The 19,161-nt window shown below is 43.0% G+C and overlaps 1 protein-coding gene across 4 annotated transcripts in view; it reads left to right on the top strand.

Moving 5' to 3' along the window:
* Positions 1-10,310, top strand: part of tet3 (tet methylcytosine dioxygenase 3) — a 29,604-nt gene extending 19,294 nt beyond the window's left edge. For all 4 annotated transcript variants that reach the window (XM_076731552.1, XM_076731548.1, XM_076731551.1 and 1 more), the window contains 8 exons: positions 500-590; positions 3,572-3,665; positions 4,364-4,572; positions 5,352-5,502; positions 5,675-5,764; positions 6,616-6,753; positions 6,922-7,276; positions 7,533-10,310. In XM_076731552.1, coding sequence (XP_076587667.1) covers positions 500-590; positions 3,572-3,665; positions 4,364-4,572; positions 5,352-5,502; positions 5,675-5,764; positions 6,616-6,753; positions 6,922-7,276; positions 7,533-9,343 — 2,939 coding nt within the window. In that variant the 3' untranslated portion in view covers positions 9,344-10,310. The remainder of the gene's footprint in view (positions 1-499; positions 591-3,571; positions 3,666-4,363; positions 4,573-5,351; positions 5,503-5,674; positions 5,765-6,615; positions 6,754-6,921; positions 7,277-7,532) is intronic.
* The last annotated feature ends 8,851 nt before the right edge of the window (positions 10,311-19,161 follow it).

The following is a 19,161-nucleotide window of genomic DNA, read 5'->3' as shown; positions in this document are numbered from 1 at the left end:
CGCAAGCGTAGTTTCAAGTAATCTCTTTCTTGTTGTCATTCTACAAATTGATCTGAGATTGCCAGAGAAATATTCATCAAAGACAATACATGATAATGGCTGTGATCATAACCCCTGCTGCTGTCTTTTGTGCCTGTTTGGATGTTTTGTTAAATCAAGCAACAAAACACAAAGTGAGTCAAATTTTGCCACACTTCCTCTCTGAGTGTAAGATAAGGAAGTTGAAAATGACTCATAAAATGCAGTTTAAATACTTATATTAGTTCATAATAATAATGGAAGAACCAGACTAAATTAAAGCAACTGTATATTTAGATGTACTCAAGTGTCCATTACAGAGGGCTTATAATATGTGATAGAACTTCATTAAGAGAATAAATACTTTATCATCACCAATTATGATGTGTTGTATATTGTTATTAATTGTATACATGTAATTGTGGAATTTTCCTATCCATTTATTTGCTTCTTCCTCACCTTCTACTGTCTATTTTTCCAGAACAAATTGTGGAGAAAGATGAAGGGCCCTACTACAATCACCTGGGATCTGGACCTACTGTAGCCTCCATACGAAACCTGATGGAGACGAGGTGAGCATTCCCCTCTTCTCTTCTCTCGTCTCTTTCCCTTCCTCCTACATACTCTTGCTCTCTCTGCCTCTCCCTCCTCCTCCTCTCTCTCCACCTTCCCTCCTCCTCACATTTTGTCCTCAGGGAATCTGTGACCCAGAATCCAGTAGGAGGAACAGGAAGTATCAGCATCATCAGCATATCAGAGGCAGAGCAAGAAGCATAGGAGTAGCAGCTGATGATAGCTGAGAATGAGAGGAATGAGGGAGGATATAAATGAAATCACAGAGAGAGAGATGAAGAGAGAGGAAGACAGAGGGAAGGGGAAGAAGGGAAGCAAAATTTTAGTCAAAAGTATCATAGAAATGTTTACTTATTTACAGTATATACCAATCCTCTGGTATAAATTTAGGCTGAACTTTGGTGTAAGATACATTTTATGTGCAGATAATCTGCATAGATAGTTGGATTTGCTCAAATGAAACAAATAATCTCATAATCAAATGGAGGGTAGATTGAGGTACAACTCATGGTATTTAGCATTAGCCATCAGGCATCAAATACATAGCACTCAGTGGACAGCCTCAACAAACCAGTCGCATGAGATGTTGTTGCTTTGTCTACAACCAGTCAGCAGAATTAGTTTAAAAAAAGAAAAAGAAAAAAAAAAGACATCTTGAGATTTGCAGTTTGATCTTCCTTGGATTAGTATTTATTCAATTTAGGAAGGGACACCAGAAAGCCCCCCATCTGGTCATTTTAATTACAGCAGCTACAGTCTCTATAACGGATGTGTTGCTGGACTGTCTTATTAAAACACTGATGAAAGGCGATCAACTGTTGCTAAGGATGAATGAAGAGTTCATAGCTTAGTTAACACATTCTGATAATGTCTTGTGGTGTCTCTTATTTCTAACCCCAGAAGGCAAAAACACCTTGCACTGTGTGCTGTAGTCTTCTAAAGCCAGTTGCCTCATTGTGTTGTGCTTCATATTAACATTGTGAACATTACACTTAGGCTCACATTTGGCTGCTGTTCACCAAGAGACTGGATTTCAATAGGACCAATGAGTCATTAGTCCCTGGAGAGCACAGGATGAGTAAGGGGGGATGTTCAGCCAGAGACCGCTTTTTGTTGTTTGAGAGATGACGTAAGAGTTAAAACCTCAATGGCCCTAGCTGACCTTTGACCCACCCTTAACCTCAGCAGGCCACCCCTGTGGTGATAGAGCCTACTCTCCTTCAACTCTCACAGCCACCTCAGGGTGGTTCCCATTCAGCAGGATCCCCTTGTGTTCACTGTCATACCAAATCTGCTCAGGGCTGAAGTTTTCACAATGGCAGGTATCAAGCAGGCATGAGACCTGATATGAGCCGTGAGCACACATCTGACAAGGTCTGGTGACCTATTGCCACCCCAGCACGACCCCTGGCCCCTCCCTCCTACAATACACCTCCTCACTCTCCCAACAGACCTGCAGATATACACACATGCACCATGTGGACTACTATTAAATCAGTTCCCAACACCATTATTTGCTTAGGCAGGTGTGCACAGACACATACACACAAACACAAACACACAAAACAAATAGAAATGTGTGTACACAAAATAAGCCCATGCATGCACGTTAGGACACAAACACTAGCACAGAAATACCTCCAAAAGCTGTCCCTTTGGCTGGCATTGTGTCGAGGCTAGTGGGTTCTGGTTTACTCTGCGTGTTTGTGTGAATCTCAGCATAGCATTGCGAACACTTTTCACCAGCCAGTGCTGCTGAGGTTGGCCTGTCTTTGTCATAGCTGGCATATACTGCTACTCCTACAGACTCCTGTAGGCATAGAGAAATTGACACAGATTCACAGCAACACAGGAAAAAAATAAGGAATCATTAACTGCTGACCAGCAAGGATATGTCTCCCGTTACTGTTCTGATACACTAATCCAGCAGTCAGCAGCTGCTGAGGTGCTGTTGCGCTGTTATTGAGTGGCCATGTGTTCCCATAATTTTTGCAATGTGGCACCATTGGCACTAGTTAACCTTTATCAGTCACCATTTGACGAACTGAGCATGTCTAATCTAAGCCGCCAGATCATTCAGATCAGTAATTAAACGCCTTTTATTTTGAGCATAAGGCTGTTTATGGCTTGAAAATGTAAGTCATATGTACTCTTTTTAATGTTTTTTGGACTGTGAAGGTAGGCACATCTAAATTAGATATCAACTGGCTGTCAGGTATAGTCTTTGTGGTGTTTTCCAGTGCAACTTTTCACAGAACATGTGAGGCCACAAAAAACTGCAAAACATCTGACCAGTCAAGTTTTGATTGAGTTCGGCTTGGTGGCCCTTAGGCCCCTGACACACAGGGAAGACTGCAGGAGTTTAGGCCACTTGAGTGTCAGCTTGGCGCATCAGAGGCATCAGGCCTCACTCATCTGAAGAGAAACCATTCTGGCACCAAACACAAACTGCTGAAGTCCATAAACATTATAATAGGTACAACCCGGATTCCAAAAAAATGGGACACTGTGTAAAAGTTAAATAGAAACAGAAAGCAGTAATTTGATAACAGATGGTTTTACAAAGTGTTCCTGAGCTAATGTAGTAATGTCCTTTATACAATCATGTGTTCACAAGTGAACAAGTGGTGAACCTCGCTCCATCCTTGCTTGTGAATGACTGAGCCTTTCTAGGATGCTCCTTTCATACCCAATCATGATACTATCACCTGTTACCAGTGAACCTGTTTACCTGTGGAATGTTCCAAACAGGTGTTTTTGAGCATTCCACATTTTTTCCAGTCTTTACTTGCTCCTGTCCAAACTTGTTTGAAACATGTCGCTGCATCAGATTCAGAATAAGCAGATATTTACAAAAATCAATGAAATTGATGAGGCACAACATTAAATATGTTGTCTTTCTACTGTTTTCAATTGAGTATATGTCAAAAAAGATCAGCAAATGATCACATTCTGTTCTGTTGTTCTTCCTTCTGTGTAGGTATGGAGAGAAAGGGGATGCCATCCGGATTGAGAAGGTGATATACACAGGCAAAGAGGGAAAGAGCTCACGAGGATGTCCTATTGCTAAGTGGGTAAGTAGCATCATGTCACATCACATCTGCTGTGTGGATAATGAGAACAGTGCGCAACTTTTAAGTAGGTGACTGCAGTGGGATAAGAAGCGATAGCCTTGGGGGACTTGGTATTGTCAAGTATAAAAAGAATGGCCCATGACTTCCAAAAATCACATTTCTGTCAGTCTGTCAACAAGTGAGAGAGAGTGGAAGAGGTATTTTAAGACTTTTGTCCCACCTGACAATAATGACAGCCAATCAACAAAAGATTTATGCAGTGTGTGTGTGTGTGTGTGTGTGTGTGTGTGTGTGTGTGTGTGTGTGTGTGTGAGAAACTCGGTAGGAGGTCTTACTCTTAAACAACTTCCCAACCTCCCCTCTCGTGTCACCCCTCACACATCCTGCTAATGAGGGATGGTGAATGTGGGTGTGTGGTGGAGACAGTGAGAGGGAGAGACAGTGAGTGTAGAAATAATAACAGTGAGAGCAGGCCTGCACATATCAACTGCAGTCACAAATACTGACAGAATTACACAATAGTAGGATTGTCAGCATTTTATGGTTGAACTTTATATAATTAGTATGTGATTCTGTATTAAAATCAGAGAAGCAGAACTCTGTCAACATAAATGACTGTTGCAGGTAAAGAGACAGGGTGTTTACTTAAACCTGCATGAGTATAAGGTAAAATATTGATAAGCTCTGTTTCCTGTCAGGTGATCCGTCGTGGCAGCGAGACAGAGAAGCTCCTGTGTCTGGTGCGTCAGCGTGCTGGCCACCACTGTGCCAACGCTGTCATCATCATCCTCATTATGGCCTGGGAAGGTGTCCCGAGGGCCATGGCTGACAAGCTGTACAGTGAGCTCACGGACAGCCTCACCAAATATGGCAACCCCACCAGCCGACGCTGTGGCCTCAATGATGAGTGAGTAGCTGATAGGTACACTTTGACATGAGTCTCTAAAGTAAAGGTTCATGTATGTGCATGTGAGAGCATGCAGCTTGTCCGTATGTCACCATTATATTGTACTGCCGGGCCTTCACTGCACTTGCATATTCTGCACTTCTTTTGGAAGCACATGTTAAACTATTTCATCTAAAGCCATCTGTATCAGAAGACACAAATGAAAATATGCTAAAAATGTAGTTGGTCCAATGGACACACCCTTATCGTCAGCGGTCCATGGTCTAACCTGTGCTCACCTAATTTGACATAGTAACGTTCCTCAGAGGCATTAAGCTAAATTCAAGCCAAGTAATGTATGCAGAAGCAAAATGATTCATCTTTGTCACCAGCTTTGTACACCTTGATGTGTACACATTGTCCATGTCATACATCCCACTCCCACAATTACTTATAAATGGGTCTACACACCCTTGTTTAACCTGGTTCACACATAACCACCATTCACCATCTGGGGTTTAGCAGCCTCTGTGTTATAACTATAAATTGTCTTAGTCAATTGACTGATGGCACGTCAGATTTTATGTTTGTGTCATGCATATGGAAATGTTAGAGGATATTTGTAATGTGCTGTAACATTATTGCTCCAAATGAAATACTTGCTCAGTGACATTTCTCCACATTATTGTTTTCCACAGCTCAGTTAAAGTATAGTGTGCACATAATGTAACACATGCACAGGTTACACAGCATTTACACTGTATACAACCTGATAGAGCCCTCACTGTCTCCCCCTGCAGTCGTACCTGTGCGTGTCAAGGCAAGGACCCTGAAACTTGTGGTGCTTCCTTCTCCTTTGGCTGCTCCTGGAGTATGTACTTTAATGGCTGTAAGTACGCCCGAAGCAAAATGCCGCGCAAGTTCAGGCTACAAGGAGATCACCCTGAAGAGGTACTAATCGCATTAAAAGACACTAATTGTAAAGCATTATACAGGAATATGTCAATGCTAATGATGAATGGGCTTAGTCACTTTCATAATCTTAATCATAATAATTTTAAGATACAGTTTGATAGCTGTATGCGCTTTGTTCTGACCTGTGATCCATGTTTTTACTTGTCAGGAGGACAAACTCAGGAATAGATTCCAAAATCTGGCAACTGAGGTGGCTCCTTTGTACAAGCAGTTGGCTCCACAGGCCTACAGTAACCAGGTTTGTTGTACAGGCAAATCCCCACCAGTGTACACTGATTATAACATCTTTGTAATTTTGTATGACACACATTACATCTGGAAAAAAAAATTGTGTTGCCTTTGACCCCTTTACACCATGCACTGAAATGCATTTTGGGTGATCTGATTGCAATCAGATAGTGTTTGACCACATGAGAGTACAGGTGTAAATGCACCCAAGATGCACTGAGGACAGATGGTGATGTGATCAGCCAAAACCACCTCCAGAGGTGGTCAGGGACACATTGTGACCACAGTGTAAATGCGTTTTCAATCCACACATAAGACCTATGTGGGCGAAAACACCAATAACTGGATAACACCAGTTGCTGTCTTCGGCAAATACAATCAAAGGTTTGACAGTATGTACACATGGCACCCAGGATTCATCTGTACAGGTTCCCATCACTCTCCTCTTCCACCAGTCTAGACGGTGTCCCTGCACTCAGATCATCCTCAGTGCACAGTGATGGCACAAACCACAGCATTCTTCATACATTAACACAGCTTTGCACAGCTTTGTTGTTTTATGGATCTGAGCAAATGAGAGAAGAGCATAAGAAGGAAGAAGAAGAAGAAGAAGAAGAAGAAGAGGCTGGACAGAGCGATTGCTTCTCAGTCCGATCTCAGGACACTGGAGATGCATATTAATACTAGATGTAAATGTAATCAGATTAAATCATATCTAGATGCAATCTGGATATGAGATGCATTTCAATATAAGGTGTAAAGAGGGTGTTTGAGAAAGGCAAAAAAAACTTAACTGCTATGTGTGTGTGTCTGTTTTGGGTGAATGTAAGGAAACAAATGTATCTCTGTCCTCCTCTTCAGTGCCAGTCGGAGTTGAGAGCTCCAGACTGCAGGCTGGGCTTGAAGGAAGGCCGCCCGTTCTCTGGTGTCACTGCTTGCATGGACTTCTGTGCCCATGCTCATAAGGACCAGCACAACCTCTACAATGGTTGCACAGTGGTAGGATCACTTTTCATACTCCTGAATTTATGTTGTGTATTTTGTGGTGAATAAAGGATGTATTGTGCTTTGGTGTGAATAAGTCAAGCATGTCAAGTGAAAAGTGTTGTTTTGTAGCTTAGCACAGTTTATATTTCATCATGCTCTTCGTCTCTATCTCTCTGTTAGGTTTGTACTTTAACAAAGGAGGACAACCGTGAGGTGAAGAAGATCCCTGAGGATGAGCAGCTCCATGTGTTGCCTCTTTACAAGATCTCGCTGGCTGATGAGTTTGGCAGTGAGGAGGCCCAGCGTCTCAAGATGCAGACAGGGGCCATCCAGGTGCTTCAGGCTTTCCGTCGTGAGGTGCGCAAGTTGCCTGAACCTGCCAAGTCCTGCCGACAGCGTAGGCTGGAGGCCAAGAAGGCCTCCTCAGAGAAGAAGAAAAATAAACTCATGCAGCAGGCAGGGGAGACACCAGAGAAAACTATGGGCAAGGTTGAGGTCTGCATCACTGGTTCCCCTCAACTCCAAGGCAATAAAGGTTTGTTACTGTGTTTTGTTTGTTTTCATGTTACTCACAATGTGTGTTTAACAACTGTCCAGACTGTATGGCAAATTATTTTAAATTGCTTGACTTGGAGCATTATCTGGTAAATCCTAAAATGCATTTATCCTAACCTGCAACCAGTGTGTAACAGAACTCCAATATAAAGATCCACAGAAAACATAAACAATTAAAATGCAAAGCATTTCAAGTTTAGTTTGTAATTTACCTTTCCTTTTTTTCAAACATTCAGCAATTATAAAACAAGAGGTGAAGCCCAACATCAAGAAGGAGCACTTCAATGGATCAATAGATGGATACCCTGTGCAGGCAGCAGACCCATTCAACAACATCTATCCACATCCTGCCTACTATGCAAGGGGAGGCCTTCCCCCAACTGGCCAGCCCTCTGCACCAGACCCAGTTAACGGTTACCGCCACAATCTGCCCACAATGCACAATGGCTACTACAACTACCCCCCCAATGCACTTTTCCCCCCTAAGCTGAGGACGTACGAGGGTCGAAATGGCGCTTTGCCCAAAGCAGGCAGCAAGGCTGACCAGGTAGATAAGAAGCCTGATATTCAGAGCCTTCAGGCCAGACTGGCCCAGTCCTACCCCAGCTACCCGGAGCAAGCCAACCAGTCAAACCACAGCAGCTACATCCAGTCTGCAGACTACAGCCAGTCCCGTCCTTCTTCTGTCTCCTCTGAGTCCTCCAACCGAGGCACTCCAGTCATCAAACAGGAGCCCATGGATGTGCCAGTCTATGAAGGCACAATACCAAGCCAGACTGGTGCCAACACACCGAGCATCACCCCCCAGTCTGCAGCCTGGCCAGGCCACAAGCTTAATGGAAGTATCATTCCCACCAATTGGGATGGCCATCTGAACCCTAAACAAAGTCCTGAAGCCTCATTGTTGATCCCGGACAAGCAGCAGTTTCACCAGCAACCCCAGCCGCATCAACCCTCTCCTTACCCTCAGCAGTGGACATCCTACCTTGGCTCAAATGCCCTGATGGCCTCCCCCGCCCCATCGCCATCACTCCAAGTACCTCCCTCTCATTCTCCGTCCCCTCACCTAGGCACAATGCTCCCAGGAAACATACATCAAGGCTCCACACACCCTGCCACCGCACGCCCAAGCACCCCTCACCCAGGTACACCACAGCCTGGTAGCTCTCACTCAGGCACAGTTACACCACAACCAGGCACCCCAGGCCCAGGCACCCCCAGACACTGGGCCAGCCCTGCTCCTAGTCCTCAACCGAATCCTTGGGTAATGGGCTCTGCAGCATATAGCCCTGGTTTGAAGCACAGCAATCCTGCAGGAGCCTACCCTGACAAGATCTGGTCCAAGACCGGGGAAAGTCGGTGTTCCACTCCCCTTGGGCTCCAAGAGAAGGCCTGGAAGTCTTGTGGAGGTTCAGTGGCAGGAAGTACCCCGTCCTCTGCCCCTGAGGGTCGCCTCTTCCCTGATGCCCTGCAGCAGTCAGATCAGGTCTGCTGGAACCCCAGCCGAGCTGAGAGTGACGTTGAGAGCACCAGGGGCCGCGAAGAGGATGATGATGAGGTGTGGTCTGACAGTGAGCACAACTTCCTGGATCAAAACATTGGTGGTGTAGCGGTAGCACCAGCCCATGGCTCCATCTTGATTGAATGTGCTCGTCGGGAACTACATGCTACTACTCCGCTCAAAAAGCCTGATCGCTCCCACCCCACCCGCATCTCCCTGGTCTTCTACCAGCACAAGAACCTCAACCAGCCCATGCACGGCCTGGCTCTGTGGGAGGCCAAAATGAAGCTGCTGGCAGAACGAGCGCTGCAGAGGCAGCAGGAAGCGGCTCTCCTTGGCCTCTCCCAGGATGACATCAAGGCTCTTGGAAAGAAACGCAAGTGGGGGGCTACAGTGGCAGGTGCTAGTCCAGGACCTGGACAATCTAAAGACAAGAGGGAGGGGCCAGTGACGCGGTTAGCCCCTACTTTCCACACCACCTCTATGGTTACTGTGTCTCCCTATGCCTTCACCCGCCTCACTGGGCCCTACAGCCACTTTGTCTGAGGTCAGACAGACACAAAAGGATAGCTACAGAGTGATGCAGTGGAGGGCTGGAGAGAACGATGAACAGAATGAATGTCTCTCAGCCGTCCCGCAGTCTGGCATCTCTCCATCCTGCCCCCTCCGCAGTCTACTTGGAGGAGGGGACATTTTTATTGTTTTTTACCTCATGTCAGGCAGTGGTTTGGGCTTCAGACACACTGCCTGTGGTGCTCTTCCTCTCTCTTCCTTGGAGAGGATCTCCATTGCTTTTCCTTGTTTATAGAATTTTAATGATTTTAATTATTGCTATTATTATCAATATTATTATGATTGCTATTGTTACTGTCAATGTTGTTATTACAGGTATTATTATAATGAAGACTTGTTTGTTTTTTATTATTGCTGTTTTCATTAATGTTATTATTAATGATGTGATTGTTTTTGGTTATATATTTTTTTTAAATCAATCAGTCTGAGTCTGTCACACTCAGACAATTGCTTTTTCCATGTTTGGAAAGCGTGTACCCTATTTTCTGTTTGATTTCCTTTGTTCTTGTCAATCTTCCAGCTCTACTTAGAGGAGGAGCCATTGTCTGCCTGGCAAGACAGCAGATCAATATTACAGTAATCATATGTACGTATCTAAAAAAGTCTTTCCAGTAGGCTTGCATGAGACATCAATGTCTCTATTGACAATACACAGATATGTATCTTCAAGATTTGGAAAGCCAGTTTAGGCGTAAAGGATAATTACAATTATTATTAACCTGGGCCTCTATTTCCTAGTTTTGGCCGAGTATTGTGTTCAGATGTTCATTGCTTAGGCTGACATTGATTTAGTTTACCAGCATCACTGCACAGCACAGTCACACTGCAATGCCAATATTCATTTTAATATTTTTATTGCCTGGAACTTATATCTAATGTATCTTGGCATTTGCATCATTTGAAATTTTTCCTATTACTATTACTATTCAGCCTCCCAGCACAATGTAAAAAAAAGCAAAACGTTCTGTTACTGTCCACACAACTGGTGAAAAAAGAACGAAGGAATCTACCAGAGTTGTCAAAGCATTGTGTGTCACAATTATCAGTTATATTTGCACTAATGAGCAATTATACTATACTATTACTATAGACATAAAAGGACACGTAAAAGTCCAGATAGAGGCTTGGTATTACATGAATACAGCTGGCAGTGCTTGGTTTCAGCTGTTGTGTGCATGTTTTGTGACTGTGTATGGCAGAGCAGAACGCAGAGAAGGCCAAAACGGAACCCTAAAGTTCCAAACAAAACCAATCATCATGATACAGAAAGTGAAAAATAATCCCAGGTTAGAAATAATTGCCCTTTAAACCACAGTAGGAAAAAAATGTTTCTGCTTCTGTTGTTGTTAGATGATGTGCTCCTCCTCCTCCTCTTCTGCACCCCTTCAACTTTCAACTGGTGCTCAAATTCCAGCTCTAATTGATTCTCATTCCACTACTCTTCATGGCACTTGATGCTGTACTTAGGTGCTCTATCTCTGGCTCAACTGGCATTTGCAAGTGAGTATGTTTTGTTTTAACTGAAGTGGAGTACCAGAAAATTGTCATGCAAAGAAAAGTATAATGATTGATCTTTAAAATGCTTTCCTTTGCTTGTCATGTTTCCCATGTGGAAAACTGTACATGTCTTGTACTCCACAGAGGCTAAAATAAGAGATACTATTTGCAAATGTAATTTGACCCAGATCTGCAATTACCACATTAAGATGGAACAGGTGACACACTTTATCTTCCTATAACATTTAAGTAGGGGTGAGCACTTCCCAGTGTAAACTCTAGAGGGCAGCAGTGACTGCCGTTTCAAAGTGGGGTGTACAAACAAACCTACAAGCACTTGTGATCCATTCAGAAGCCAGTAGAGCGTTGCCTTGCTGCTTTAACCATCCATGGCCAGTAGAGGGGGATCACACACCCTGTTCGCTGACCATGGATGGGCCTCATCAAAGCGGCTCAAGGCAAAGCTGATCTTTGTCCCATTGTGGCACAAATGTGAATGAAGTCTGGAGATGCTTTTGGGAAGCCCATGCTGGGTTAGAGCAGAAGGAAACAGTGTTGGGACTGCAGTGCTTTTGGTGCTCCTACACACACTTGGTGCTCTCCTATTACACTTGATTTACTGTGAAGGGCCCACTCCTTCCTCTGCATGGTGCTGTCATCTTCGAGCAGAGCGAGGTGTGTCCTTCTTTCTGCAAGCACCTTGCCACCACAGAGCCAGCCAATCAAAGTGGCTGCCCTATGGTTGCAGCTCTGTCATTGGCCTCAAGAACTGGTTCCCGTTGAGGAGTTTTTGCAGTTTCTTGTGGCAAAGTGGTTTTGTCTCAAACAAAGTACACTGTCCAGGGCAGAGAAAGCACAGTCATTCAATGCATTTTGGTAATCCTTTCACAGAGAAAACAATTGTACTGAGAGTTAAAGGGAGACCTTGGAAAATTACTGTAGCTTCTGGGAGTTGGCGCTAAATGCAAATGCATTGAATCAATGAATCTCTCACTTTGTGTGTGTGTGTGTGTGTGTGTGTGTGTGTGTGTGTGCGCGCGCGCGTGTGTGCGTGTCAGTGTGTGAAAATGACACAAATGCATGGGTGTGTGAAAGAGAAGAGCCAAAGAGAGAGACTATTTGATAGCCTGGATAGAGTCCCTCGAGTCATTTTTATTTTGTCTCCATCAACCGTGTGACCATTTGACCGCTTCAGTTCAAACAGTCACATGGTTTATTTACAACATGTGTTGAAAATGAACGATAGAACTCAATACAGGCTGACTCCTGGCTGCTGGGTGGTTGTTTGGGTCGAGGCCCCGGTCATCTGTGAAAGACCCTGTTACCTCTCCCGAAGGTCTCCAGCTCTCTACCTCATGCTGTAGAGACACTGGTCACAATCACAACTTGCTACTGAGGGAAGAGAATCATGCATATGTCCATTTGTGTGCTCTAGGTCTCCACACTCATTTTACCTTGCTTTTTTTTTTTTTTTTTTTTTTTTTTTTTTACTCTTATTTATTACTACATGGTGATGATGATAATGATTGTCTTTGATGTTATTGCTCTTTTCATCTTTTTTTATATAGCTAATACAAATTGTACATAGAGAAGAAAAGATTTATAAAAGCACTTTTAATCTTGATTTTAATGACAAAAAGAAAGAGCCGATTATTGACAACTTGAAGCTTAAGTTTTTTTTGGGTTTTTTTTTATTTTCTCAAGAGAGAGATAAAAAATGTAAATATTTAAATATTTAGGTAAGATTATTTAACTGGTGAGGATAGTAACTAAACCATGAATGACAAGGGGGTATTGTGGAGTCTCTGACAGCCCTCAACAACAGTGAACAACACTTGGTCCCCAATGTGTTGTGTGTAAATGTGTGCTTAGTAACACTGCTGTTTTGCTTTCGTAAGTACTGTACCCCTTGTCACTGACAGAGACCTGTCACTTTCTAAAAACAAATTCATTTGTCCAATTATGTACCAAGAAACTACACTTGACTTTCTCACTGGCAGTCAAAATAACTGGAGGATTCCCCATGTTGCAGTTCTCTGACCAAAACCTCAGATCTACAAACTTTAAAGTTTAGAAAAGCTTGAATATTTTGACCTTGTACAATCTGAACTACGGTCAGTAAGCTAAGGACTAATCTAAAAAGGAAGCCATAAACCTGATCTGTGCTGTTTCTGGTTTAAATGAATAGTTTGACATTTGGGGAAATAAGCTTATTTGCTTTCTTGCTGAGAGTTAGACTAGAAAATTGACACCACTCTCATGTCTGTACTCTAAACATGGAGCTGGAACCAGCAGCCGGTTAGCTTAGCTTAGCATAACGACTGGAGACAGAGGAGAACAGCTGGTCTGGTTCTTTCAGCAGGTACCAGCACCTCTAAAGCTCGCTAACACATTATATTTTGTTTGTTTAATGTGTTCACGAAGCGACATCTAAAAACATCAAGCTGTGTGGTTTTACTGTTGTAACGAACCATTTCAAGAAGTCAAGTCAAGAACTGATCCAGCACAGAAACTCCTGTAGCTAACCGGCTGCTGGCTGCAGCTCCATGTTCAGTGTACAGAAATGGTGCAGTATTAATCTTCTCATCTTAGTCTCAACAAGAAAGCAGATTTTCCCAAACTGTTGAACTATTCCTTTAATATCAGTAGAGTTGCCCTTGATAAATTTAACAATAACCGTGTGCAGGACCCCATCCACAGCGGGTGGTGGTGGTGGTTAGGAACATACTGGTAGAGTCAGAGCCAGTCTGAGGTGAATCAGTTTAGTGAGCAATCTTTGTCAGTTGGTGTTAGACTATCAGGTAAGAGACTGCTCCCTGCTTGTTTAGACCTATATCATTATTATCCACTCTAGTTCTCATAATAGTGAGTATGCACTTAGCATTCATAATGCCCCTGATTAATCAGATGGTACACACATCATGGGCAACAGGTGCATGGGCTGGGGCTGGTACAGCAACAGGGCCGATTTTACTTTTTAACCATAATGCATGGCCCACATAACACACGCTCACACACACACACACATACATACACACACACACTTGCCTAATAACGGGTGCTGAGGATACAGTGTACATGATATCTTAATAACTTTGTAAATTTCTAAATGTGTCACGAGTTTGGTGGATGGTTCTCATGAGAGGTGCCGCCTCCCAAGCACGTACCAAAATGGGGGGGTTTGGTCCGCTGGTGCTACGATGCTACACCTTAAAATTCACTGTGTAATAATTGCGAGGGATAAATGATTACCACAGATATTTTTCTGAGCTCTTCGAATGTCAAGAGAACTATACTTTTGATTCAAGCAGTTTCACAGGATGGGAAGCTGCCCTGGTGCTGACTTTATGAAAAGTCTTTTGTTACAACTCTACAAATTTACATCTCTTTTAGAGGGCAGGGGGGCACGCAAACAGTTGATTACATTCTCTATGAATATTCATTCCATATTGTACTTGAACTCATTAAAACTAGGGTGAGATATAGAATCATATTATATGAAGACTGTTATCTGGGTTTCACATTTGGTACAGCGCAAGTACCAAAGGCTATTGAAATGATCTTTTCAGTATGTTGTACATGTCGATGGTAACTGAAAGCTAAGATACAAGAAGAGCAATTGTGTACTGCCTCCCTCTTCCTCTCCCTCGTCATGCACTTCCTTTTACTCCACCCCTCTTTTTCTCTGAACACCTTGTATATTTTGTCTTTCTCTCTCACACACACACACACTCAAACATAGATATACATATGCATCTCACTGTGTATGGCCCTCTTTTAGAAGTCTGTTGAACACCTCATTTAAGTAACACTCTCCAAGTTTGGGATAGAGACTTGGACCCTGGCCCATACAAAAATAAAAACGAACCTACACAACTGGCAGCTACATTCCTTTTTGAGTTTTAGGGTTGTTCTTGGTTCATTATTTTCATGTCAAGGATGCAGTATGTAAAAAAAAAAAAAGTGTTTTTGTTCAGTCTCTCTCTCTTTGTAGCTGTATGGTGTATTATGTGAATACATAGTGTATGTGGTAAAAATCCCACAATATTGTTTTATGTTGCGCGATAAATAAAAACATTGAAGTGAAAACATGTTTCGGTGAAGTGACTTCATTTCAAGCTGTCTCCATTTTGATCAGTAGCCGCTGGGTGGTCTCATCACAAGGATGTGAACAGTGGCTGGAGTGGAAGGCTGCAGAGAGGGCGCTGACCAAAAAAAGCAAGGCTGACGAGGAGAGCGCTGGACTGAAGAGAGGAAGTGGAGGCCAAGTTAGAACATACGGAACAATGCATCAGCTTTCTACTGTCTCCAAAGGGTCTGCACAGTGACACACTGGCAGTACTGTTAGCGTCATGGCCGACTTGTCTGTGAAAGGCCTGCGTCCTCTCCTGAGAGTCTCAAGCTCTGTGATTCAAAAATATTTCCTTTAAGTGGGTCAAGGTGTCTCAAATAAAGAATTTGTAGTGTAATGTAAGTGGAAAGACTGTTCCACAGGTATATAATACAAAAACAAAATGGCCTGAACCGGGTCATTTTCTTGACTACAATGAGGAGAGGGCTGTGCAGGCTCACAGTTAATGGTGTAATGTGGTCTCAAAGGAAGCCAGACGCCCGTCCATTCAGTGCTTTGAAAGCCAGTAATGGGTGCTCTGAAATCTTCTCTCTCATGTATGGGAAACCAATGCAGGTAGATTTTTCGGTGTGATGCGTTCATATTTTCTGGGTTGGATCGCAGCAGGTGTGTTTTGAACAATATGGATGAAAGAGAGAGGCCAGACAAGAGGAAATTACAGTAGTTGAGTCTGGATTATCAATGTCTGTTCTGGCTATGTTTAAGAGGTTTTGAAAAGCTATCTTGACAACAGAAATTATGAAAAATACCCTTATTTGCTTTCTTGCCTGTGAGTTTGTTTGGCTAAGCATGAAAAATTAACAGCTAGTCAAGTCAAGAAATAGAAGAAAAAAAACATGACTAAGCAGAAATGTCTCATTATTCTTTTAATGTTGGATTCAAATGATAAACACAAATCCAATATGCAATGAATATTTCAAGTGTAACCTTCAGAGAAAACATACAAACACTGGTTCAGTGTGCAGAGAGCAGTTGGAATGGTTTTTCCAACCATCTAGTTATACACAAGAAAACCAGATTTTTAGCTCTAAACACCAGAATCAATGCAGAACCACTTGCCAGAACAAGAATATCTCAAGAAATTGAGACATCCCAAGGTTTTCTAATCCTTCTCTCTGTCAGTCAGTCCGGATCCAATATCATGCTGAAGCGTGCACAAAGGTTACAGTGAGCCTTGAAGGAACATAGATGCAGTAAATTGCTACAGCAGTTTTGTTTTTCATCTTTGGAAGAGAAAGTAAGCGTATATAGACGGAGTAAATTCCTGCAGTGTGGATGTGGCCTGCCTGCTGAAACAACATCACTGAGTTGTTTTGCCAGCCTTGAGTCACAACTGCCACGAGCAAAAGGCGTCCATTAAGTCTTTGTCGTACATTTCACATTTGTGAAATACCTTAAACCTCCCTGTTTCATGGTAGTGTAACCTATATAGGTGCTGTACAAATATACTTACAGTACAGTACCACCCTTCCTCTAAAATTGACAGTATTTTATTACGCAGGATGTTCTTGCTCTTCTTGGGTGTTGCTTATACTTGTTCGACTGTGTGTGTGTCTGTGTTGAGAATGTGTGAGCTTGTACAGTTTAGTCAAATATTCTCATTACATGTCCAGTTCTTCTCTGTGCACTTTGGTTTGTCACATGCCTTTTCTATCATCCATGCAGAAGAAACATACCTAACTGAAGGGATTATTTTGCAGTTATCAGCACTCATTACACACTGCCCTTCAGACACTGGTACAGTGTATGTATGAGTCATCCATTATCTACTGTATACCCACTTATTCTTTGGCGAGGGGGCACAGAGGGGTGATTCTGGCTGACACTGGGTGAAGGCAGGGTACACCGTGAACAGGACTTGCTCCCAAGGAAAACTGCATGAATGCAGGAAAATACCGCCCAATGTCTCAAATCTCAATATTTGTACTGTGGACATTCAGTACTCAATATGGTTTTTCTGCACGCGTCTAATATGTCTGGCTGAGTTTTTTGTGCATGTGTATAAAATGATGTTTCAAACAAACAATTTAAAAAAAAACTGTAATGATGCAGCTGCAGCAAACAATCAAATAATCAAACTGTTTGTGTCAGGAATTTCTGGGAGGGGTCAAATGAAAACTTTCTTTGTGGGTCACTGCTCCAATAAAAGGGGACATTATAATTCAAAGCAGTTAAAATGCAGTTTGGAATGATGGGTTATTTTATTCTCTGCTTCCCCCGATAATGTTAACCCTGTCCAAATCGAGCTCAGCCTTTGTCTTTGCTCCTTTACATTGTTTTTCTACATGTTTCCATGACAACAGCTCTGGGTAATTTTCTGAAGAAGACTTGTGTCACCTCATTAGCGATGTAAATAAGCCTACAATGACATGACTAATAAAGAGCCAACATGCTTCCAATATGCATGTTAATGAGCACCTAGTCAATGGTGAATAGGTGTATCTTTGTATGAAGTTATGATTTATTGTATTTTCAAACATTATTACTTCCTGCTCTCTTACACAGCAGACATTTTTCTGATTCTCTCAGCTTTCCTTACATTCTTTGGCTGATACCTTTGTTTTCTCTCTCTCAAAAGCTTTGGAAAATGCATCCTGGATACTCATAAATCACTAGAACTTAAATTTATGAAAGATACAGAAGGTTACCACCATGTTCTTTATCACTGTTATTACTTCTTCAGTACAGTGCGAGTGTGACCGCCAAACGGCACAAGCCGTGTCTGTGACTTGAAACATGGATTAGGAAGGAGAAAAGACTGCAAAATCTGTGAGCTGCACCGACTGTGAACAACTGACTGTGAGAATGGCAGAGCTTGAAAAGAATAATGAAATGCTGCATCTGAGAATGAGCACTTCATTCACTCTGGAGTCAGCTACTGTACAAAGTGATGAAAATGGACAGCCTTTTATATGCGGGACCACATCAGCTGTAGAGCACGTCCGAACGCCACTGAATCAGCTGCTGAGCCTTCCCTAATGACGATTCTTACTGCGCCAGAATGAGTGCATCCACTCCAGCCAGGATTTGGTCTGACGTTGTGCTTCGTAAAGGTAAATCCAGCAAGAAATGAAAAAAGAGGGCACCAACGCTCACCACCGAAAACTGGCATGGACCACTGGCTCTGAATGATGAAACATGTGAAAATACTAACAATGCTGAGGCATGGGAAACTAATGACACCACTAGCATTAAGCCTGACTAAACCCCAAGAAATAGCCCCAAAACCACTAAGCTGATGGCCAGAAGTAATACTGCTAAACCCACACCTCATAAGCCAGACACCGCTCTGATTGGGGACTCTATAATCAAATATGTAAGAATGGCAAAGACTGAAGATCTCACCATGGCTGACACACCAGCCATTCTCTCCATATTATAAGTCACGTGGGATCTTTAGACATTCTGCAAAGGGAAACTGGCTCTGAGGTCCTGAAAAAAGACTTTTGTCTGCTACTGGAGAAACTGATCGACTGTCAGTCAGAACATGTCTTCAGACCGGGCCCCATTCCAACCTTGGGGAAAGACAGCAAATCTTTCAGCTGACTCCTTCCCTTGAACACATGGCTGACTTCAGAATGTCTCACTCATGGGATAAAGTTTATTGACAATTTCAATATACCTTGGAGCTAAAAGGCTCACTTAAGGCATGATGGTGTACATCCAAACATCACTGGTTGCAGACTGCTCAGCACCAACCTGTCATGCTCTCACCATGCATGCTAAGTTAATGCACAGATGCACTAAGGTCAGCCTGCACAGGCAGAAAGCATCACATGACCCTCTGCTTCACATCACACATGGCATCCAGAGGATGTTTCTGTTCCAGTCAGGGATCCAACACACCTGTCCCCCACTTCATTGCAACCCCCCTTCCCACCTATACCACAATCACCAATCAAAGAGTCAGTTAAAGCTGCCTCACTGAAGCTCAGTCAAATTGATGAACTATTGAACAACAATAGCCACAGACATCATCACTCAGGTATCTATTAGAAATCAGACAGACCCCATGCTGCTCCCTCAAACACATCAGTGATCTTAGACAGCCGGCGGCATGGTCAAACTCATCCTAGCAATCGCAGACACAGTTACCTGTCTCAGTAATCTCAAATTTGTCATTGTTCAGCCACAGCCAGTCTCCTCTCCTGCTGAAATGAGC

This window comes from Chaetodon auriga, chromosome 5 (genome assembly GCF_051107435.1).
Source record: "Chaetodon auriga isolate fChaAug3 chromosome 5, fChaAug3.hap1, whole genome shotgun sequence".
NCBI classification, from domain to species: Eukaryota; Metazoa; Chordata; class Actinopteri; order Chaetodontiformes; family Chaetodontidae; genus Chaetodon; species Chaetodon auriga.
This window is presented reverse-complemented; position numbering and strand designations above follow the sequence as displayed.